This window comes from Rhea americana, unplaced genomic scaffold (genome assembly GCF_003343005.1).
Source record: "Rhea americana isolate MKP2758 unplaced genomic scaffold, rheAme1 scaffold_257, whole genome shotgun sequence".
NCBI classification, from domain to species: Eukaryota; Metazoa; Chordata; class Aves; order Rheiformes; family Rheidae; genus Rhea; species Rhea americana.
This window is the reverse complement of record NW_028186376.1, coordinates 126,616-148,502: the sequence shown is the minus strand read 5'-3', so window position 1 is coordinate 148,502 and position 21,887 is coordinate 126,616. Positions and strand designations below refer to the sequence as shown.

Below are 21,887 nucleotides of genomic sequence, written 5' to 3'. Positions count from 1 at the left end.
TGCAGCGGGCACAGCGCGGGGGGGGGCAGCTTGGAGGCACTGGGGGCGGCGGGCACGCACCGAGGGTACCGGCGGTGGCGGCTGAGGATGCACTGGGGGACACCGGATGGTGTCCGGGGTGGGGGGGACCCCAGGAATGCACTGGAGGGCATGGCAGGGGGATGTCCCAGGGGACAGCAGCGGGGACACTGGGGGATGCACGAGGGGGACACAGCCCGCGGTGCACTGGGGAGGCCCCCAGAGATGCATCGGGGGGTGCACTGAGATGTCCAGCTCCAGGGGACAGCCAGGCAGCTGGGGCCCTTCAAGAAGGGCAAGCCCAGAGTGGCAGGTGCTGGCCTGGCAGTGAGGGGTAGCCCTGCATGCAGTGTACCAGCGAGGCAGTGCAGCCCAGGGTGCAGAGTACCCTGGCCCAAGCTTAGCTGTGCAGTCCAGCTTGCAGCACAGTGCAGGGATGCTGTGGTCAGGGGTGCGGTGCAACGGTGTAGAGTAGTGCAACACTATCCACAGCCAGAGGCTATGGTGGTGCAGTGCAGCTCAGTGAACTGTGGCCCGGATGCAAAGTGCAGCAATTCAGGGAGACACCATGCAGCAGCACAGTGCAGGAGTGCAGCACAGTGCAGCAGTGCAGGGTGGCACAGTGCAGCACAGTGAGCGCAGGCTGTGGTACTGGCACACAGTGCACTGCTGTAAGGCATTGCAGCCTCTAGCACCATCATGCAAAATGGAAGTGCCATGCAGTAGTGCAGTGCYGCCTGCCAAGGGCACAGCATAGTGAAGTGACACAGGGTGGCATGTCACCATGCAGTGGCAGCCGGGCAGCGGGGTGGTGCGGCACAGCAACACAGCCAAGGGCACTGAAGTACCAGGGCCCGCCGCTGCTGCAGGGCAGTGCCGCGCCGAGCAGCGGCACAGCGGGACGCAGCTCAGCGCAGCCGCGCGCGGTGCTGTGGGGCACAGCCCCGCGCTGCACCGCACTGCTGTGTCACGGCGTCACCGCGCCGCAGCGCGCCCCGCGCCGCCGCGCCGTGCTGCGATAACGGCGCGCGGCGCTGCAGCGCCGCGTGACGACACAACCGCGCGGTAACGTGCGCCGTGACGCAGCCCGGAGGCGCGGTGACGCGCGCGCCACCCCCGCGCGCCTTCACCTCCAGCGCCGGCGGCGCGGCGCGGAGCGCGCATGCGTAGCACGCAGCTGGGCCACGGCGGGATTCGGCCGCACGGGGGCGCTGCCGAGGGCCGGGCGGCGGCGGGCGGAGTGGAACGCGCGAGCCGTTATGTCCCCCTCGGGCCGCCGTCGGCCGTGGCGTCCTGTGCCGGCGTGAGCCGCCTCCGCCGCCTCCCCGCAGCATGGCGGGCGCGAGCTCCCCGGCGGGGCGGCGGCGGCTGCGGGATGACGGCGTGCGCACGGCCACCTCGGCGGAGCAGGTGTGGCGATGGGGGGCGAGGGCGCAGAGGGGCGCAATGGGGCTGGAGTGCCGGGATTTGGGGTGCAGCGGGGCTGGGATGCGAGAGTGTGGGGTGCAGTGGGCTAGGGTGTGGGGGTGTCATGCTGCAGTGGGGCTGGAGTGTCGGGGTGCAGTGGGCCTGAGGTGTGGTGCAGTAGGAATGGGATATGGAGGTGCAGTGTGGGGTGCAGTGGGGCTGAGATGTGGGGTTGCGGGAGGGGCTGGGATGTGGGACTGTCAGGCTGTGGTGGGGCTAGGATATCGAGGTGCAATGTCGGGTGCAATGGATTGGGGTGTGAGGGTATGGGGGTGCAGTGTGGGCTGCTGTGGGGCTAGAGCTGTCAGGTTTCAGTAGGGCTGGGATGTGGGGGTGCAGTGTGGGCTGCCGTGGGGCTGGGGCATGGAGGTGTCAGGCTGCAGCGGGTCTGGAGTGCAGTGGGGTGAGGGTGCTGTTGGGATGTCAAAGTGCAGGTCGCCCTGGGACTGGTGGGGAGGACCTGGTGGAAGTGTGGCTAGGTGGAGGGCTCAGTGGGGGGGCCAGGCAGGGGGATTGGGGTCACCCCAGTGGGGCGCAGGTGGTTTCTGGGCTCAGCAGGGCTGTGGAGTAGGTGGGGTGCAGCGAGCAAAGTTGGGGAGCTGCCAGGGTGCATAAGGATGTGTATATTGGGGTGCGTGCAGCAGAGCTGGAGAGTGCTGTCGGGGACGGCCATGTGGCTGGCATGGAGCAGGGCCAGTGCCTGCCATGGGGGATAGCTGTGGGGCTGGCATGGAGCAGGGCTGGGAGGTGCCATGGGGGATGGCTATGGGGCTGGTGTGGAGCAGGGCGCTGGGTGCAGCGGGGTTTGCTGGGGCTGCTGCAGTTGCATGGCACATTCTCCTGTGCTCAGGCCGCCCTGAGCATGTACGAGAGAAGAGAGCAGGGTTGGGCGAGCGGATGCGGAGGGGTCTGGGGACATCCTGAGCACGCCGACTGGCTCTGAGCCACTGTGTACCTGGTGTGCCAGGATGCTTGGACTGTACGCTGCCACATCTGCTCCGTGCCGTGCCTGCAGCGTGGGGCGTGCAGCGGCACCTGCCTGCTCTGCTATTGGGCTGAGGCACAGATGTCTGAGTAGCTCAAGTAGTGTGGGAAAAGGGCTGGCCTCTTCTGCATTATCACTGAGTTATGGGGCCTTCTGGGAAGCCCTGGAGAGGAAAGTGTGGTGAGCAGGCAAGAGAGGTGACAGCTCAGCTCTGTCCCCTTTGGGCCCTTGTGTAGAGCTTGTTCAAGGGTACGAGGACAGAGATTCTTTGTTTGACCATGCAAAAGATTGGCTTGAGTTTTATCTGCGCATTGGAGGCCTTTCCTACCCTTGACAGATCACAAAGGGATAACAAATGGAGCTTGCTGTGTTTCTCAGCTGTCCAGGGCTGCAAGAAGTGTCCCTTGGGGCGGCGTTGTTGAAAGAAGGCTTGCCCTGGGCTTGGTCAGTATGCCGGTTCTTCTTGCAATGCCTTTCATGGTTGCCTTGTTGCTGAAAGCTCTTCAGGTGCTCGTCCTGGGAATGGCAGTGGCACAGGCCGCAATGCATGTGGCTGGGCCCAGTGCTGGGCCAAGGGATGGTTCTCTCTGGCTAGCTGGGGGATGAAGGAGGAGGCATTTCTAGTTGTTGTCCCTGGCTGAGGAGGTCAGTGCTGAGATGAGTCGGCCAGCACAGTGCTGTCCTGGGGGGCTGGAGGCTTTTATTCCTGGAGCAAATTCACCAGGCGCTGTGCTCCCTTCCCACTTCCAACCTACCCAGCTGGAAAAGCCTGTTCTTCCCCAGAGGGCCGATCTGTGATAAGTACAGTGATGTCTCCAAGTGACAGAGTCTGGTGGGAGACAACAGGGCCCACTGCAGGCAGACAGGCAGGCAGAGAGTAGCTCTGGAAGCTGTGGTCAGCATGGGGCTGGAGCTCGGTGAGGCTCTGGGGAAAACAGCGGGAGTGCAGGGTGTATAGGTTGCTGGAGCCCAGTTAGAGTAGGGCCATGCATAGGGAAGAGGACACAAGGGAGGAGATTTCTGGGCAAGAAGATCTCTTAGGGAAGGGAAACTTCTCCTGTTGGGTGACTTGCAGAGTGTTTGCATTTCCCATCTGTGAAGTGCAAGGTAGGACTTGGGGCACCAGGACCTGGGTGCAGAGAATGCCTCTGTAGAGATCTCTTCAACTTGTTGAGCCTCTGTGGCTTTAGCTCAAGCCAGCAGTGCTGGAAGTGGTGGTGATGGCCCAATGTCACCATTGTTGCAGGGCATGGGGGCTGCCTGTCCCTTCCTCTGTGACCTGGAGAAGGCCTCTGCTGGACAGAGCTGGGTGCTGCTTGCTCCAATGTGGATCTGCGGTGTTCAATCCCACTGGCATCTCCCTTCCTCTAAGTGGTACAAGTGGTGTGTGGCTCATCAGTGACTGTTCTGATGCCCTCATGGAGAGGGCCTGGTTGCCACTGCTGCCTCTTGCATGTGTTTTGTCCTCACCACTGAAAGGCATTTCCCCTTTTGGCTGAGCTCTTGGAGTTACCTTCTGAGTTTGGTTTGTCAGATGAGAGGAGTGCAGGACAGGTCTGTACCAGCCAACAAGGATTGTGACTGCTCTGCTGCCTCCTGGCCTAGCAGGAGGGACGATGTAGRTTCACTCAGGCCTGCTGTGTGGATATGTGGGGGTCGGTAGGGTTCCCTGATGGGAGAGCAGTGTGTTGGGCCTTGTTTCCCGCACACAACCAATTGCTTGCAGGTGTCTGATGTTTGCTGAGCTGTGTACTAGTCCTTCTCAGCCACCTGATTACATGTGGCTTGGTCAGATTTGGCTTGGATGTCATCTCCAAGCCCTCTGCCCTGCTCTCTGCTCCCTGGTCTTGCAGGAACTTGAAGCTGAGATGCCTCAGGAGGCTGGTCTCCCATCCCAGTACTGTCTGGTGGGAGATGTTGTCAGTCCCTCCAAAACTGCTCCAGGAAAGCGCTGGAGCCTCTTAGCCCTTGCCACCATTTTTTTTTCAGTCAGAGAAACCTAAGCAGAGTGATGAGATGCTGCACACACGAGTAGTTTCTTAGAGGGCCAGTGGATTGTCTGGGATGCTTGTTAAGTGGAAATTCTTGGTCCTGAGGTGTTCTTCTCCTGGATCTGATGTTTTACCTTTCTTCACAACTACATTTAATGGGAAAGGTGATCCTGCCTCTGCCCACTGTAGGACCTTGTTCCGTCCCCTGTGCTAATATAAGTGCTCATATGGCTGGGTCACAAAGCAGTGGCTTCCTGATCTACTCCACTGTGTGAACAGATTTGGAAGAGGTGCTGGTGTAGGGGGGATGCATTGCCAGGGCAGCAATCCCAGCTCAGGCCAATTCAAACTCCTTGTGAAGCCTGAATGTTGATGCAGGAGGTGTGTGCTCCTGTGCTTGTGACTCCAAACCTTGTACAACCAGAGCTGTTCTCTGACAGTATGATGTTGTGCTGAACCACGGCCCTGTGCCTAGGGGCAAAGGCTACTTGCTTTGCCTTGAGCATGTGTCTGCAGAGTGACATGTGATGTGGTGGTGTTTGGTGACCTTGGGTGCTGCATGGAGCAGGTAGGCTGTGGCCATGTGTGATGGACTTCATGCTCCTGACTGAGGCAGCCTCAAGTGCTTTTCAGGCTTGGTGCTGTGCTACCAAAGGGATCTTGGTTTCTTTGCTGTGTTGATACCTTCCTTGCCATCTGTGACATGTCCCAGCAGCTCAGGGCCCTGGTGTCTCCTGAGTGCTCTGCAGTGAGCTGTGTGGCAGAAAGTGTTGGTGAGGAGAGAGTTGGGTTAGTGTTTCTTGGGCACAGACAAGGCCTCTGTTGTTCCTGTGGTTAAGAAGCTCTGTCTGATTTCTGCATGTATATATTTTTTTCTCCTTCCTTGCACTGACTCTGGCTTTTTGCCCTGGGATGTGTGGGATGGGAGAGGGAGGCAAACACAGAAATGGTCAGAGAGGCAGAGGAGGGTCTGGGAAATAAGCAAATGCTCCCTCTGCTGTCTGGGGTGGGTGAGTTCAGCCTCCTTGGACTGACTTGGCAGGGAGGTTATGACTTCTTGAGGATTGCCTGGCACCCTCACACAAATGCCATCCTGCATGAGGCTGTTGTGGGCTTCCTTGGATGCATTATAGTGAGGAAGAGTGCCTGACAAGCCAGAAGCAAGAAGCGCTCAATATCCCTGCTCCTGTTGAAGGGCTAGCAAGGTTCCCTAAGACTGCTGAATCCAGTGCCCCTCTCTGGAGCCAGACCTGTATCCTTCAATCTGTGTCCCAATGGCATTAAACTTTAGCCCAGAAGCTGCTTGCTTTTGGCCTTGCTGAGGAGTGTGTTCCATGCCTCCTGGCTCYGCTAGTTGGGAGATGCCTTCCCATCCCCTGCATCCCCTCTGTGCTGTTGGGGGCCCTCCTCACTCCTGCAGTTCACGCTGTTGCTTTCCTTCCCCATTGCTCCATCATCAACAACCTGGGTGCAGGGAAACTCCCCTCCTCCCTCTTCAGCCTTTCTTGGCAAGGCTTTTCTTTTGAGAAAGACAGTATATGCAATCCCTTGAAATGTCTGAATTCTCCTCCATGCCTGAGGGATGGCCTCTGTTGGGGTGAAAGGGGATGCTGGTGTTTCTCAATCCTTGGTGCTTCTGCTCTCCCTGCTCTTCTCTGGGCTGAGAAAACGCAGCATGCCTCCCTCCCAGACAGACATAAGGACATGGTGATCCAGGTGCCTCGGTGCAGGAACACGTACAGCATTTCCAGGAGATAGTCTCACTAGGAGCCTGTTTTGGGCTTCAGCAAGCTGTACTTAGTATTGCTTCAGAAACTCAACCTTGGGGCAGTGCTACCAAAGGGATCTTTGTTGCTTTGCTTGATTGCTACCTGGCATTCTGGTTAGCTGCAGGAGGTGGTTGGACTTGTCATAGTTGTTTCTTCTCACCTGAGAATCTGTCTCATTAGCGAAACCATGACTTCACTGTGTGTGCTCTCAGTTACATGATTTTCTTAAGCTTGGTACATTATTGAGGGTAAGGAAGATTACCCTGGCTTGGAGTGATGCGAAGACAGTAGTTATGGAGCTGAAGGAACTCCTTAAAGTTACATCAAAAATGAGTCAAAAATCCCGCAAGTCCTGAATTGCACAGGTGGGACCATCGAAGCCATCCAGCTTTGCTAGAGAAGGGCAGCCCAATGTAGTTTACTTGGAGGCCTCAGAACAGATGAAACTTTGTCTTGAAAAATTCTGCTATAGGAAACAGAAAACTGACCATACTTGAGACTGTTCTTAGTCTTGAGTGAAAAACTTCTTTTCAGCGTTCACTAGGCTGCTTCTCTGGCAAAAGCCTGTAAGTTACCCTGGGCACACAAAATCAAGTCAAGACCAGGTGGCTCTCAGTTGGTTTGATTTCCTGAAAAGAAGATGATGAGACAGCAAATCTGATAATGGAAAGCTAATCGTATTTAGCTGAATAAATCCTGTGGGATGAAGCAGATCTTTCTTAAGGAGAGAGGYCTTTCAGAGCCAGTAATATCGTCTGACTCTGCAGAGTGGGTTTGGGCAGTGCGGGGCTTGCTCCCGGCAAACGTGGCTCCATGCAGAAGAAGCTGGATGCGTTCCTGAACCAAGGCAGCCAAGAGCCTCCTGCTGCCTGCTCCCCTGACCCTGTCACATTGTTACCAAAGAGCGTTTGGTGTGCTGGGATCTCGAACAGCTCTGCCATTGCCCTCTGGGAATGAACTTTTTTGGGGGTGGTGGGAAGGGTCTTTCCTTCAATCTTGCCAAACTGGATAGAGACTGGCATGCCAGGCCAGCTATGTGATTGGCAGCATGGSCCCCTTGCATCTTTTGCAACACTGTGTTGTTCGTAGTTGTGTTGTTACGTTCTCATGAGATGCTGTTCATCAGCTTGGCCATGGTCGCTATGTGTGCATGCTTGTAGTCTCCAAAAGATGCAAAGAAAGGGACAGCCAAACCCTTTTCTGTTATCCTGCCTTTCTCCTGCAGCAGAGAGAGGGTAGCCAAAAATGTCGTGGTCAAGGGAACTGCTCTGAACTGCCCCAGCAAAAGTGCTCCTCTGTTGGCATGTGGTAAAGGCAGGGGCTGCTGTGGCAGGTCTTTGCTTGTGGTCAGTCAGTCTTTGTGGTCTGTGTGAGTTTTTTGGCAGCAGTTGGGTGTAGGTGCAAGCAGCGGGGGGATGTTGCCTGTCCCAAGCTGTTGGACTGGACATTAATAGTAGAGCACAATGCAGATTTTGTGATGATCTCAGAGGGTCGACTGGGAGATCTGCAGCCTCTTTCCTTCCCCATGTGGGATTAAGCGCTTCGGGGTGAACATGTAAATGGTGACAGGAGTCCAGCATTGTTCTTTGGTGCCATTTCAAGTGTATTTGGGTAGACAGGCATTTGCAGCCTGCTCCTCTCTGCCAGAAGGCTCTGGAGAGATGCCACTGAAAGCAGAGAAGTGGGCGAGGAAGACAAGCTTGAGACCCAAAGTACTTGGCTGTTGATCACTTCCTTTTATGTTGGTGGGTTTTTTGGGGAGGGGGAGGGAGGGCAGGGGAGCCACTTGGCTGTTGCCAGCCAGACCTGGTACAAACAACTTACCTGCCTTGAGGATGAGAATGGCAGGATCCTCATCCAGCTTCGATACAGCTCCCTTCCAGCTCCCTTCTGGCATGAGACTGGGACATGTTGGGAGCTGTAGTGGGGCTCACTGGGAGAAAAGCAGGATTGCTTTCCAAAGCTGACATTGTTTTGTTTCTTTCCTTTGCTTATTGCTGGCTCATTGCAGACTAAAGTAGAAGATATTGTGCAGGAAGTCTTCAACGCCTACAAGACGAACCATCACACTTCACAGTAAGTAGCCGTGTGGCTGTGGGACTCTCCCTGGCTATCTGGGTCAGCGCATTGTCCTAATGGTGTGGCTTTATGTGTGTAAAACAAGAGTTTGGCTGTTCTGCCTGCCAAGTGCTCTGCACCTCTAGGGGCGGAGCTGGCTCTGGCTTACACGGATGAGTGTAGTATGAGGCAGCCGCTGCCAGATGCCCACAGGGACGCAAGGGAGAGATGAGGGTTTAGAAAGAGCTACAGCATCCCCTCATTGAGTTAGGCATGTGGTCCTCTGCTCTCCCTCAACCCTTTGCCTTCTTTCACAGTCCTCACATCTGCTTGGTGATAGCTCCACCTTCACTTTTAAAGCTTGAAGCTGCTGAGAGCAGTCCGAGCAGGTGAGAGGAGCAGCCCTGTTGCTTGGCTCTGCTCCTCTGTAGGCAGCGTGTCTGATGCTGCCCTTGCCACGCCTCTGCCCCTAGAACCTGCTGTGGGTACCTGGCAAAGGGGCTGCCGGCCCAGGGGTTTCAAGCATCTGTTCAAAGACTTGCATAAAGCAGTTGCTGAAGGGGTATGTATGGATATGGTGGTATCCTCTTTCCTCCAGGCACAATCTGATCTGTACTGTTCAAGTGTTTAGAGGGCCAAGAAGCAGTCTAAGCAGATCTCACCAGTCTGTCTCCAGATCCCCAAATCTTTGGGTGCTTGAGAATCTCTCCCAGCTTCTGTAGATTTCTCAGGTGCCTAAATCCCTTCAAACACTGGGCCTGAAACAGCCTTCTGTAATCCTTTGGATTAGTGGAGATAATTCAGTGGCCAGCTGATTTTACATCCACTATCTGCTGGGAAGTTTCAATTAAAAACAAAACAAAACAAAACAAAAGACATGCAACTCTCGTGACCGAAGAGACTACAGCATGCTCTACAGTTGAGCTGCCCTTCCTGTGGCCTAACCCAKGGAGGCATACACCTTGCAATCACTGTTTCCCAGTGTACCTAAACTCCCTTTGCTGGCTTCACACCATAGGGTCAACTGCTCTTGCAAGTGTGGCCGTGAAAGTCTTGCCTGTCTTCTGTCTGCAAGGCCTTAATGAGATGCCGTCTGTTTAGTCTGCTGGGTTTCTGGAAATTGTGGGGCAGTACAAAGCAGGAATATTGTTCTTGGCTTTGGAAAAGGGCTGTTGGCATGTCTTATGCTTTCTCTGGCATCTCTCTCCACCAGAGGCCACGTTGTCTCCCAGTTCTTGCCCAAGTTCACAGCGTGTGGCTGTGAGCTCTGCAGGAGGTGGTGGACAGTTCTGCTCCTTTTGAAGTGCTCCCACATGGCCTTTCCCAACTCCTTTTTTGCCTGTACACCCACTTCTGCTCTGTTGGAGATTTGTTCCTGGCAGCAGGCAGAAGGAGGAACTACTCCCTGTATGAAATTCCCGGCAACCCCTCCAAGGACAGCAGGGTGACCACAGCCAGGCTCATGTCGGCTCTTCAAGGTGCCATGGATGGCAATGCTTTGCATGCTGAGCCCTGCCTTGCTCTGCCTGTCTTTCAGATTTGTCCTGCAGCGGGAGAAACACTTCCACTACCTGAAGAGAGGCCTCAGACAACTGACTGAAGCCTATGAGGTACCTGTCATGCCTGCAGCACTGCTTGTCCTTCCCCTGCCACACCAGGCTGTGTTTGGTGTTCTGCCCCCAATGCTGATGGCTCTCTACTTTGCCTTCTGGCTTGGGTAAACCATCCTGCCYGTCAGTGATGCTTTAATTGTCACTGGGCTTTTGCCATCCTGAATTTGTTGCTGCTGGCTGTAGGGTGGCTGCAAGACTGGCCCTGGGGCAGGTGAAGTGATTCTTGGCTGCCTGCATGATCAGAGTGCCCGCATGTTGTACTTGTCCCTGCAGTGACACTCCAGAGCAGTGAGAGCTCTTCTGCCTGCACCCTCTCCTGCAAGAGCTCTGCCTGCTCCTGGTGGCATCCCCAGGCCCTTTCCTATTTGACTGCTTGTCCTTGGTAACTGCTGTTGCCCCACTGGTCCCTGTCATCCCTACAGTGTTTGGATGCCAGCCGACCTTGGCTGTGCTACTGGATCCTGCACAGCTTGGAGTTGCTGGAGGAGCCCATTCCCGAGTCGGTCACCTCTGAGTAAGTGATGCTGGGGGACTGTGGTGCCATGAACACCGAGGAGGCTGGCCTTAAGGCTTGGCAAGCTGATCTTTGAGAGCAACTCTAGAAACCTGTTCTTGAGCCCCTATGCTGTTCTGGAGCCCCAGAGTGGAGGGGTTAAAAGTGGCATCTCTACTACTTGCCTCTGGGACAGACACATTAGGACTGTCCTGTAGTGACATCTCTGTGTAGTGTCTGCAGCAGTTTTGYCATTTGGCACTTTGCCCTGCTGAGCAGGTCTGCCAGGGAATTTGGGGTAGCATCCAACTCGGACAGCCCCAAGGGAAGGAGAAACTGCTTGAACGACCAAGTCAAATTTGTCCTGGCTTAACTCCTGTGAGGGTGAGGTGAATCTGGCAGAGGCTGAAGCAGCATGGCCCTTTGTGGCAGGAGCAATGATGGGCTTTGAGTTGCTGGTAGTGGGGAAGGGGGTGAGAGACCAATGGAGTGTGTGTGGCTTAGATGTCGATACCCGGAGTGAGGACACAGGATCATTTGGCATTTGTCAGAGCAGCCAGGAGGGCTGGGCAGTGGCCAGGACCTGTCAGCCAGAGCAGGTGTTCTGGCCACCTCCCTGGGATAGTCCTTGGATGCCCTGGGGAGAAATGGTGCCATCGGCAGAGGCTAGACTTGGGCAGGCTCCTTGCACAGGTCCTCCACTTGCTTGCAGTACCCATCTGCTCTGTGCCAGCTCCTGGTTTTGTCAGGCCTGCAGACTGCGTGTGAGTTTGCTGCCTTGGCCCTGCTGCTGATCCCAGAGGTGTTTGCTCCTGTGTCTGCTGGGTGCAGCCAGACCCACCTCCTGCTGTCCCCACGTGTTGGGCACTACCAGGCGGGAGCACAAGAGTGCTTTGTCTCATTCATGGCTATCAATGCCTCCTATTCTTGCCTGCCAGCACAGCTAGCTTTCAGGGCATCTCGTGACAGATGGAGATGGGGGAGATAAGGGACCCAGCTTTAACCTCCTGCGAGGGAACGAACAGATGGGAATGGGCTGGGTGAACTGACCTGCCTCCTGCAGCACAAGGCAGGCACAGAGACCCTTCACTTTTGATAGAAGATGAGCACGGTTCTCCCTTGCCTCAGTGGGAGAAATCATCCCTGTGTTAAGGACATAGTCGGGTTAAAATCCTCCCCTAGAAACCCTTAGGGACATTCAGTCAGGTCTGAAATCTGTTCCTGGCAGCGGAAACACTAAGGGAAGTGTCTGACCTCCCTGCAGGGGCCTTGGTCCCATTGCCTGCTGCAACTTCAGGTTCACAAATTGGGAAATGCTCCTGATGCCTTTCCTTCCTGCTGTGGGGCTGTATTGAGAGCAGGCAGAGGATGATCAGTGGTGGCCATGGAACCATCTCACATGGTGTTTGCAAGGAAATCTCATGGGCAGACAGGCTCCCAGAGCTGAATGCACTTGGCACGGGATGCAGTATCTGCATGAGCTGTGTTGGGCCCTTCGTGTCAGTCTCTGGACACCCAACCTGCCCTCTCATGCAGCCAGCTACATGATAGGATCACGTACTCATGTGGAATCTGTCCTGCCACCCCACCCCAACGAGCTGGTGGTGCCTGGCTGGGAGATAACTGAGCCATTAGTGTGGTTGGGTACCTTGTGAACTGCAAGGCAGTTGGCAAGGGCCAAGCCCCTTTCTTAGCCCTCCCTCCATCCTCTGCAGTGTCTGCCAGTTCCTGAGCCGCTGTCAGAGCCCCCAGGGTGGCTTTGGCGGAGGTCCTGGTCAGCACCCCCACCTCGCCCCCACCTACGCAGCTGTCAACGCGCTCTGTATCATTGGCACAGAGGAGGCATTCAACGTCATTGACAGGTAAAGCAAGGCTGGCGTGTGGGGGCCCTCCAGGGAGGGTCCCTGGGCAGCCCTGCTTCCCGCTGAGATCCCTGGGGAGATGGCAGCCAGCATGCCTCACTTCAGGCAGAGATATGGCCAGACACTGCCCCAGGGGGCTCTCTGTACCATGAATGTTTGGGGTCTTTCCCCTCGCATGGGCTATTGCTTTGCACAGGTGGGGCTAGCAGGGAGGCATGGCCATTGGAGCCATGCAGGTAGATGCATCTTGCTGGGACAGAGTTTAAAGTTGCTTCTTGCCCTCCAAGGGCAACAGCCTTCCTTGGGCCTGGATGCTTCTGGCAGTGGGGCTGGAGTGATGCCCTATAGGGGAGTGAGATAGCAGGGGAGCCGTGGCAGGTGCTGTGATGTGTGGGCTGGGGAAGACTGGGCCCTCACTGGCCCCTCATGCCTTGATGGGTCTTGCAGGAAGAAGCTCCTGGAGTACCTGCACTCGCTGAAACAGCCCGATGGCTCCTTCCTCATGCATGTTGGGGGTGAAGTGGACGTGAGGTGGGTGTGCACTGCAGAAAACAGGTTTCCAGCTCGGGCAGTGCCAGCCAGGGAAATGTACCCACAGGGCTGTTAGGCAGGGCATCCTTCTCTGCTGCAGTCACAGTGTCTGCCTGGGCCATGGACAGGCACATGTGCACAAGCAGAGCTGCATTCTTGCTGAGACCCTTCGAGTCAGCTCCAGGGTTGAGACTGGTGTGTGCTGAGCTCAGCTCCTGGCAGGGGAAGGCAGTACAGCCTTGCAGGCAGAGTCCTGCCTGGATGCTCAGGGTTTGGGTCAAGCTATTGCACGGATGGCTCTGCCCTGGTTTGAACCTGCGTAGTTGGTTGGGTCCTGTCCTGGGAGACGGTAGCTGTGGGGGTTGCTGCGCCCATGTGCCAGCAGCTCTGAGTGCCTTCTCCTGCAGGAGCGCATACTGTGCCGCCTCTGTGGCATCGCTGACCAATATCCTCACGCCCACGCTCTTTGCCGGGACGGCTGAATGGATAGCGAGGTGAGGAGAACCAGGCAACGAGACCTCCATGGACAATGGTGGGGTGGTGGGACAGGACAGCGGRCAGCTACTGGGGTACCCTTTGCATTGGTGTTGTTCTGGCCAGCCTTTCCCTGCACAGGTGCCAGAACTGGGAGGGCGGCATTGGTGGGGTGCCAGGCATGGAGGCCCACGGCGGGTACACATTCTGTGGTGTGGCAGCCTTGGTCATCCTTAAGAGCGAGCATCTGCTGAACCTCCGGAGCTTGCTGGTGAGTGGCTCCACTGACATCCACAGTTCCTCCACAGGAGCTGCAGCCCACTTCAAGTGTCCCTGTGATGTGTGGTGTCACACAGGACCCCCTCTTCTCTCCCAGGACTGCTGTGTGCTCCTGCTTTGGCTCTTAATGCACCAGGGGCTGGATATGGGCCAGCATCCTGCTGAGATGGGGATGGGAGTCTCAGCTGGCCTGTGGTGGGGGGGGGGGTAGTACCTATGCCCAGACCTTGCCAGGCTGAAGCTGCCTGTGGCTGTCACTGCACTGGCATCTGCTCCTGTCTGTCCTGTGCAGCACTGGGTGACCAGCCGGCAGATGCGTTTTGAGGGCGGTTTCCAGGGTCGCTGTAACAAGCTGGTGGACGGTTGTTACTCCTTCTGGCAGGCCGGCCTGCTGCCCCTGCTGCACCGCGCGCTCCACGCCAGAGGTGAGTTGGCCACACAAGGTTATCGACCTGGAAGTCCTGGCAGAACCAGGAAATAATGTCTCCAGGGGATGGATTTGAGGATGAGTTTTAGCAAGGAAACAAAGCAGAGACTGACTGCCTGCAGCTGGTGGGTGCCACTGGTGTTCCCTGCCCTTGATGGGGTGCTGAGTCACAGCAGAATCCACCAGGCTTCCCAGAATGCTTTTGGACAGGAAGAGGCTTGAATTTCTACCTGGAAAAAAAGGAGGTGGTTGTTTCCCTGGGGRTGTGTGGGGGGATTTGCCATCTTTCTGAGGTTTCCCAAGTGTTTCACTGCCTGTCTTCCCCATCTAGGTGATGCTGCTCTCAGCATGACGCACTGGATGTTCGACCAGTTGGCACTGCAGGAATACATTCTCCTGTGTTGTCAGTGTCCGGCTGGGGGGCTGCTTGACAAGCCAGGGAAGTAAGTATCCCACTGTGAGCTTGAGGCCTCCGAGGGGAAGGCTTCCTTGTGCTCCAGGCCCCAACTCAGCAATGCTCTCTCATCTGCAGGTCCCGGGACTTCTACCACACCTGCTACTGCCTGAGCGGGCTGGCCATTGCTCAGCACTTTGGCAGTGGGGACCTCCACCACGAGGTGGTCCTGGGCATCCCTGAGAACCGCCTGGTAAGGGCCCAACGTTCAGCTGCAACAGGCAGGGCTGTGCTCCTTCTCTCCACCGTCCCTCGGCACCGGTCACCTGAATCCCAGCAGGGCGGCTGTGGCAGTCTGGCATTGTAGAGTTGCTGCCTCTCCTGTTTTTGGCAGCCTTGACTCATCCCCACAGGGAGCGTGTGAGGTGGCAGACCACTTCCCTGCTCCAGGCCATGGTGGAGGCTAGATTCCTCATGCCCCAGAGTCTGAGGTGGGAGGAGCTGCTGTGGCTTTTTCTTCCTGAAGCTGGAGCTGCCCTGCTTAACACCTCATTGCCTTTGCTCTCTTGCAGCAGGCCACACACCCTGTGTACAACATCGCCCCAGAAAAGGTGATAAAAGCAGTGATGCACTTCCTGCAGCAGCCTGTGCCCAGCCTGGAGCCGGAGGCAACAGCAGCCACTGCAGACTAGGGGTCCTGCTCCCTGTGGACTCTTGTGCAGAGTGGCACTCCCTGAGGGCCAGCAGGGAGCTGCTGGGGTGGTTCCAGCACGGACATACAGAGCGTGGTCTTCAGGATGCTAGCAATACCAAAAACAGCCTGCCCTGTGGCTGTAGGCTGCGCCTGGCCGCCAGCACCCATGGCCATTGGGCTGGGCACCCCTCTAACCTCCCAGCAGGAGCTGAGCTGGCTGCGAGTAATATGGCCTGTGGCAGATACTTTGGTATCAATAAACCAGAACTGACACCTGCCATTTCCTATGCCCCTCCAGGTGGCTGGGGAGGGAAACAAATGCAGGCTGGGTGAGCAGGAGGATGGTACAGCAGCCAGGCATGGTGACGATGCCGGTGCTGGTGGATGAACTGCCTTACGAGCCCCTGCAGCTGGAACAGGCTCAGCCTCATCCTGCAGTGAACAGAGTACAGCTCCTGGAAGCACAGGGCAGCTGGTGGCATTGTACTAATGGTGTTTAGGCTGGGTTTTAAAACACAAGCTTTCTGCACAGTCCAGTATCCTGCTGCAAGCTCCCCCAGTGTCACCCCACCTCCAGGCCCCTAAACATGCAGCTACAATGGGGAAGGATAATATCGGGGGTGTGGTGTTTTGTTTTGTTTTTATTTATAGTCTTATAGTAAAGGGAAGCCTTAACTTGCAAGACAACTCTGGGCAGTATGTACAACATACCGTAGATCCATGGAATGAATGGCATCAAAACTGGGCYAGGGCCACCTACGGGGCAGGGACAGGATACTAGAGTTCAGAAAATGCCACAAAGGTGGGATAGAGATGGGAGGTGAGTAAGGATGATGGGAGGGAAGAAGGACCCAGACAGATGGGCAGGATGCAGGCACGCACTCAGACCTTTGCCCAACCCAGGGCCAAGGCCCTACTGTGTGCCCAGTCCCCCAGCTTTGTGCTGTGGAGGGCACAGTCCCATCAGCACTCTGGAGCTGCTGGGAGCAGAGGCAGAGCTAGGGCCAGGTGGAATTGCATAAGCAGAAAATAAATAGCACGACTCCCACTGCTTACTTGAGAGCCGACACAGCTTCTCCCTCTCCTCTGTCCCTGGGGGTGCCCACAGTGCCTGGCATTGAAGGGATAGGGGCACAGGGGCTGCCCATCTTCTCCTGTACAGCCTCAAGTTCAGCTCAGGACTGCAGTGGTCCCCGGGTATAAATAGAAATGCTCATACAAAATTGAAAGGGAGGCTGAGGAGGGTGGGGGGTTGGAGAAGGGCTTGCTAGTTGTGGGAGGGAGAGTGATGTGGACGTCTCCTCGGAGCCAGCAGGGCCCAGATCCCCCAAGTCTCTTGGGCAGGTGCGGCGTGGCCATCTGTGCCATGGGGAGCTGCAAGGCCCTGCCTGGCTGGCTCCCCGAGGAGAAGCTGCTCCCAGGGCCGTTCTGGTTAGCGCGGGGAAGGGGCCGGGGAAGGCTGGAAAGCTGCAGTCCGAGAGCCTCTACTACAGAAGGGAGAAAGTCCTTACAGAGCTGGCGGGCAGACAGCCAATGGCACCTGAGAGTGGGTGGCTTCGGTGGCCAGGGCCAGTCCAGCATGATCTGGCAGGGGCCTAACTGGCCTCCATGCGCAGTTTCTTCCTGCTTTGCGGCTCATCAGGCTCGGAGTCGGAGCTGGAGTCGGAGCCGCCATCGAAGGCAGAGATGGTGCTGCCCTTGGGGTTGGTGTAGAGGCTGTTGTCCGACGACGGGTAGTTGGCCTGCAGCTGAGCACTCGACCGGGCTTTCTCCAGTGCACGCACTGCAAGGCAGGGGCACAGCATCACCCCGCAATACCTGACCCTGRGCTCTGGTATCCCCCCTTTCTGCTGCCACGAGGCCTGCCAAAGTATAAACAGAGCCCTGGGCAGGCAGTAGGGAGGGCCCAGAAGAGCCCGGGTGCACAGCACTGCTCACCTTGCTGCTCCAGAAGGGCGTTCTGCCGTTTGAGGTCRTCGATGTCCTGCTGGTGTGTGTGGTTTTTCCGGCGCATGTACTGGATGTACTCTGTGGCTTTGTCCAGGATTTGGGCTCGGGATGCCTGTTGCAATAGTGGGAAAAGACACAGACAAAATAAAGACCTAGTCCATGCTGCTGTGGGGAATGACAGCAGGGCTGCCAGCTGGGTAGTAGGCAGAATAGTTTACACGTTGGCTTTAATCTCTCCTGCAGCAGAGCAAGAGAATGGACTATTCCCTTGCTGTACTGCTCCAAGCTCTCACTGCTGGGTGAGCCAGAACCAAGCTCTTGTCCCCACTACGGATCAATTTGGTTGCTCCTGGCTCCTCTCAGGTGCCCGTCAGCCTGCAGCAGAGACTGTGCTGATGTCACGACGGGTGAAAGATTGTTTCTTGATTCTGTGGACTGCCCTCTACTTGGCCTGGGATTGTGATACCTTCCTCCTGAGGCTTCTTCCTAGCTGACAGCTGGACCTGCACTACTCCTTCATCTCTCCTTGATGTGTCCGCAACTCCCTGTTCCTCTTCTTTAGCAAGCAGGAGTGAGCTGATGCTTTYCTAGCCCTTTCTCCCATCTCACAACTGCTGCAGAGGCCACTGACATCCCAAGCTCTCCCAGTCCTCCAGCCAGACTGTTATGAAGCCCCACTGCAGCTGAGATACTCAGTTTATCTGAGCAATCCCTCCTCCTTGCCTGAATCCTGCACCTCTCATGTGATTTTTAAGTGCTGGAAGTTGCCACACCACTCCTTGTGACACACAAACCCCTTGCTCATTCCCCTTGGGAGGTTATTTCAGTTGTGCCTCTGATGCTAATCTGCTGACGCTGTATTTTTTTCTTCTCAGTCACTCAACAGCAGAAAAGCTTCTTGGGACCCAAACCTCACAAGCAAGGCCACACTGCCATGCTCCAGGATGATGGGACATTCAGGCAGTGGCCCTTTGCCCACACCAGCATAACGTGCCAGGATGACACTGTGCAGGGCATCCCCAGCTCCCCGCTGAGCCACTGCACGGACAGGTGAGCAGGACAGTGAATGTGCCAGGCCCTCATTTCGCAGCAGGACAGAGAAGAAAGCCAGCAGCTTTCTCCACATGGCAGGGCTGTTGGTACAGCCCTGTGGGAGTAGGGCTGGGTTTAACTCAGCAAGAAACCACAAGAAAATCCTTGCTTGCACAACCGCTGCACCCAGCCCTCGAAATCTGCGGAGCTGCACGCTCTGTCTTCAGAGGCAGACAACCCCACTGCCTACTCCTGCTGCCCTGACAGCACAGCCATCAGCCCAGGGAGATGAGCCTGGACCCTGGATATGCTCCTTGCTTCCTCTCTATGCAAGGTGCATGCCCCAGTATATGTGAGCAGAGCTTCGCACAGTGAGCACCTGTTAGGAACCAAGCTGCACTTATGGAAAAGGGGATGCCTGGTCCCCCATGCTCTAGCTGGCACCCTTGTGCCTTGTACCAACACTGGCATTGATCAGACCCCTCAAGTCAAACCAGTTCATCACCTGGGAAAAAACAAACAAACAAACAAACAAAAAAACACAAAAAGGAGGTGATATTCTGCTGGCTTAGTGACTCAAATCAGCTGAGCAGGGGGTGGGAAGCAGGAAGGAATGGCAGGACAAGGAAGCACTATCAGGTTGCCTTGGGTGCTTGAGAAGCCACAGCTTGTAGAACTCAGAATGAAGGCAGCCTTAGGGCCTGGAGAAAGCCAATCCCAGCTAAAATGTACTTAACAACAGCATCCAATAGTGCCACAGGAAAATAAGAACTGTGGAAACCAGTCATGTGTRAGCATGCCAACAGCTCTACCACTGACTGTGTAACCTAAAAGCAAAGCACTCTGGCAGGCAGAGAGCCCCCAACGCTGCCTTAGGGTCAATCTTGGCTCATTCAATTAAGGTAGGTGGGATTTTGTCCCTTCTCATCCTCCTAGACACCCAGAAAGCACTGCCCCTGTGTCACACAGGCCAAGATGTGCAGCAGGTGGCATATGAAGCCTCTCCTTGCTGCGGGGTGAGAGGACATTCTGGATTTGAGCAACCCTGTGGGCACCGAGCACTATGTTGCTACATGCTGCACACTGGGTCCAAGCAGCTCAGGCCAAGCGGGGAATTCAAGAACTGCACCCAGGAATGTTGCTCGGCAGGCCCCTATGGGGAAGCTCTCTAGCCAAGAGTTGCAGATCAGCCCTGCGGATGTAGCTTCTCCCTCTTCTCATTGGTGCTCTGGAAATCCCCTTCCAACCTCTGTGCCAAGCATCAGAGATAGGGCACTGCAGCTCCCTCTGCCCACAGCCTGATAGGGCACCTAAGCTGGGACCACCACCCACAGCCACAGGAGCACATGGTATCTCAAAGCCAGCAGAGGTTGCAACAGAATGCCTGTCTCCCCAGGAACAAGGTCAGGCACTGCTTGGCTCCAGCCCCAGGGCTGGGCAGCTCTGCACAGGCCTCTAGTGCCCACGTGAACCCAGGCAATGCTCRGGCAATGTGGCACGTGGCTGGTTGGACTGGGCACCGTCGTCCTCAATAAACTCACCTTCTCCCCCTGGAGGGAGGGGACTGAATCCCGCAGGCTGTGAAAGCTGTCTTTAATGTGGTCCCTGCGCTTGCGCTCCAGTGCGTTGTGATGAGCCCGTTTGTCAGCCTGCAACGGAAAGGAGATGTGGAGCTTTAGAGGCATGCAAGAAGGAGAGAGAATTGCTAYGCATCACGTCACGGAGCCACTGAAGGTGACGAGGGCAAGCGGCAACACTGCTGGGAACCACTGTGGAGAGACCTATAACCCTTCTAGCAGGGTGTCCCTCCCAGCACTGCATGCTGCTATATCCCGGCAGTGGCCAAGGCAAAGGACGCAGCCAGCAGGAGCTGGAGAACCCCAGAATGTCTGGCTGGCTCCTCCACACCCAGTAGGTACCCAGGCACCACCTCATGCCTGCCCCTTCAAGCTGGCTGCTAGCGCATCCCCTCTGACTGCAAGYCCCTGGCACCACCAGGGAGCCAAGTGGTCCCAGGGACCACTTGGGCTCCAGCTGTGCCAAATTACAGGGGACATGGCGCCGAGGCCCAGCTATTGCCTGCACCCGCTTAGCAAATGCAGGAGCTACCTGGCATACCACAACTAACCAGTGGTTCCAGACCCTGGGGGCAGCACTAGGGGGTGTCCACAGGCCCTGGCAATGAGGCCCAGCAGCTGCGTCACCACCTCCCCAGGAGYACCAGGCCCCCCTTGCCCAGAGGCTGCAGAGGGTCAGCCATGCACCTGCCTCAGGAGCAACCACGCTGCAGCCYAGAGCTGAAGGTGGACAGTCTGACGACATGGCGTCCTGTTGGTTTGCGCCGCAGAAATGGGTTGAYAAGCACCAGAGCATGTACCAAGCCACATCACAAAGGACAGTAGGGAAACTCTTCCTCTCGGTCAGCCTCACAACCTGCCTCAGCAGCTGGCTCATCTCCCTGMTGGCTGCCCAGTGCAGAGGAACGCACGCTGGCAGTGAGAGGGCTGACRAGACGGACCCTGGAGATCCGTCCCCCCAACACTGGCAGGCAGCCCAGCCTTCCACGCAAAGGCCAATCACAGCCTCACTGCTCCACACATCCATCGTCCCTATGGTGCCTGGTGCTCTTGCCAGTAGCCTGGGGAGCATGCTGCAAGGAGGACCCAGATCTAGATCAGGGCTGGAGACAAGCAGCAGCCCATCCACATCTCCTCCCTGTTACCCTGAGCTTCAGCCTCAGTCCTGYCTTCCCTCTGCAAGGGATAATTTCCAAAAAGCAGCCAGAAGCTCCAAGAAGGCCTGCTGAGTCCCAAACATGCACACAAAAAGCCTCACTAGTGTTTAAAACAGCAGGACTGCTTAATATGGCCAAGCTCCCACAGGCAGTGTTTCCAAGAGACTACCACAGGAAAAGATAGGGAGCTGTCTGCAAAGCAAGTTGCTCTGCAGTTCCCCGGATGTTTATCTATAAACACCACATTTGAGCTGGCGACTCCAGACAAGGTGCTCAAAGCAAGCTCTGAGTGGCCAGCAACTCATTCAAGCGAAGAGTCCAAAAACCTTGCTTGGATGGGCAGCACAAGTGGCCGAGACACTTCCTGTTCCTCCGGGAGAGAGTCTGAGGAATGCTTGCCACAGGCGCAAGTTGACAGGGGAAGCAAGCGAGCGACTTGGCCGTGAACTGGGTAAGCGCTTCGCTTCCTGGCACAGAGGGAGCCTGGAGGCCTTGCTCTGCAGCTGAGCCTCGGTGGGCTGCCCAAGCCCTGCTGGCTGCACACTGTTGTGCAGAGTGGAAGGGATGCACCTACGCTCCGTAAGGCCTGGCTGGGAGCCAGAGGTGCTAGAGGGGTATGAGAAGGAAGTGACACCCTTCACTTTCAGTTTCTTTCCTGAGCATCACAGAGCCTGGAGAAAACTCCCTCCTAGCATGAGGGGCCAAAGCCCATGACAGAGGTGGCTGTGGCCAAAGCTCCTGAGGAGTGGGATCGCCTGCTGCAAAGCTGGCATCCACCTGGGGCCAAAAGGGCCAGGAGGAGCCAGGAAAGGTGCAGAGAACCCTCACGGGGAGGCTCAGCTGCGCCRGGCCCACCTCACGGCTGGGGCGATGCTGCAGGGCGCTCTCCTGGGGCCCRCCGGCAGGCCGTGGGACTGGGCCCCTGCTCACTGCCTGCCTGGGGGGCCTCCTGCCCGCAGGCGCCTGCAGYCCCCCGGCCTCGCCCCTGCCCCCATCAACACCCGGGGGACGGAGCCCCCCCCCCCGCTCCTGGCCTGCCCACTGCTGCACAGGACGAGGCTTCTGGGCCTCCCTTCTGTGCCCCGCACACCTCCACGGCGGCTGCCCACGCGCGCC

General features: G+C 56.7%; 3 protein-coding genes across 4 annotated transcripts in view; 1 reads left to right on the top strand and 2 right to left on the bottom strand.

Annotated features, from left to right (window-relative positions):
- Positions 1 to 949, bottom strand: part of RAB15 (RAB15, member RAS oncogene family) — a 3,841-nt gene extending 2,892 nt beyond the window's left edge. Inside the window, exon 1 of the mRNA XM_085307403.1 lies at positions 867 to 949. The gene's annotated coding sequence lies outside the window, so the exon portion shown is untranslated. The remainder of the gene's footprint in view (positions 1 to 866) is intronic.
- Positions 950 to 1,314: 365 nt separating this feature from the next.
- Positions 1,315 to 15,335, top strand: FNTB (farnesyltransferase, CAAX box, subunit beta). Of its 2 annotated transcripts, XM_085307304.1 has the most exons (12): positions 1,315 to 1,428; positions 8,242 to 8,306; positions 9,826 to 9,898; positions 10,324 to 10,415; positions 12,110 to 12,256; positions 12,704 to 12,787; positions 13,195 to 13,281; positions 13,403 to 13,532; positions 13,833 to 13,965; positions 14,299 to 14,410; positions 14,500 to 14,614; positions 14,934 to 15,335. In XM_085307304.1, exons 1-12 carry the CDS (start codon positions 1,351 to 1,353, stop codon positions 15,051 to 15,053), a joined length of 1,236 nt encoding a protein of 411 aa, XP_085163430.1. In that variant the 5' UTR covers positions 1,315 to 1,350; the 3' UTR covers positions 15,054 to 15,335. The 2 variants fall into 2 exon arrangements, with proteins under 2 accessions (XP_085163430.1, XP_085163431.1); XM_085307305.1 differs by lacking the exon at positions 13,195 to 13,281.
- Positions 15,336 to 15,676: 341 nt separating this feature from the next.
- On the bottom strand, positions 15,677 to 19,737 carry MAX (MYC associated transcriptional regulator X). Its single transcript, XM_085307308.1, has 3 exons — positions 19,579 to 19,737; positions 16,994 to 17,117; positions 15,677 to 16,838 (listed from the first exon to the last, which is right to left on the bottom strand). The coding sequence occupies exons 1-3, from the start codon at positions 19,720 to 19,722 to the stop codon at positions 16,651 to 16,653; spliced, it is 456 nt and encodes a 151-aa protein (XP_085163434.1). The 5' UTR covers positions 19,723 to 19,737; the 3' UTR covers positions 15,677 to 16,650.
- Between the last annotated feature and the right edge of the window lie 2,150 nt (positions 19,738 to 21,887).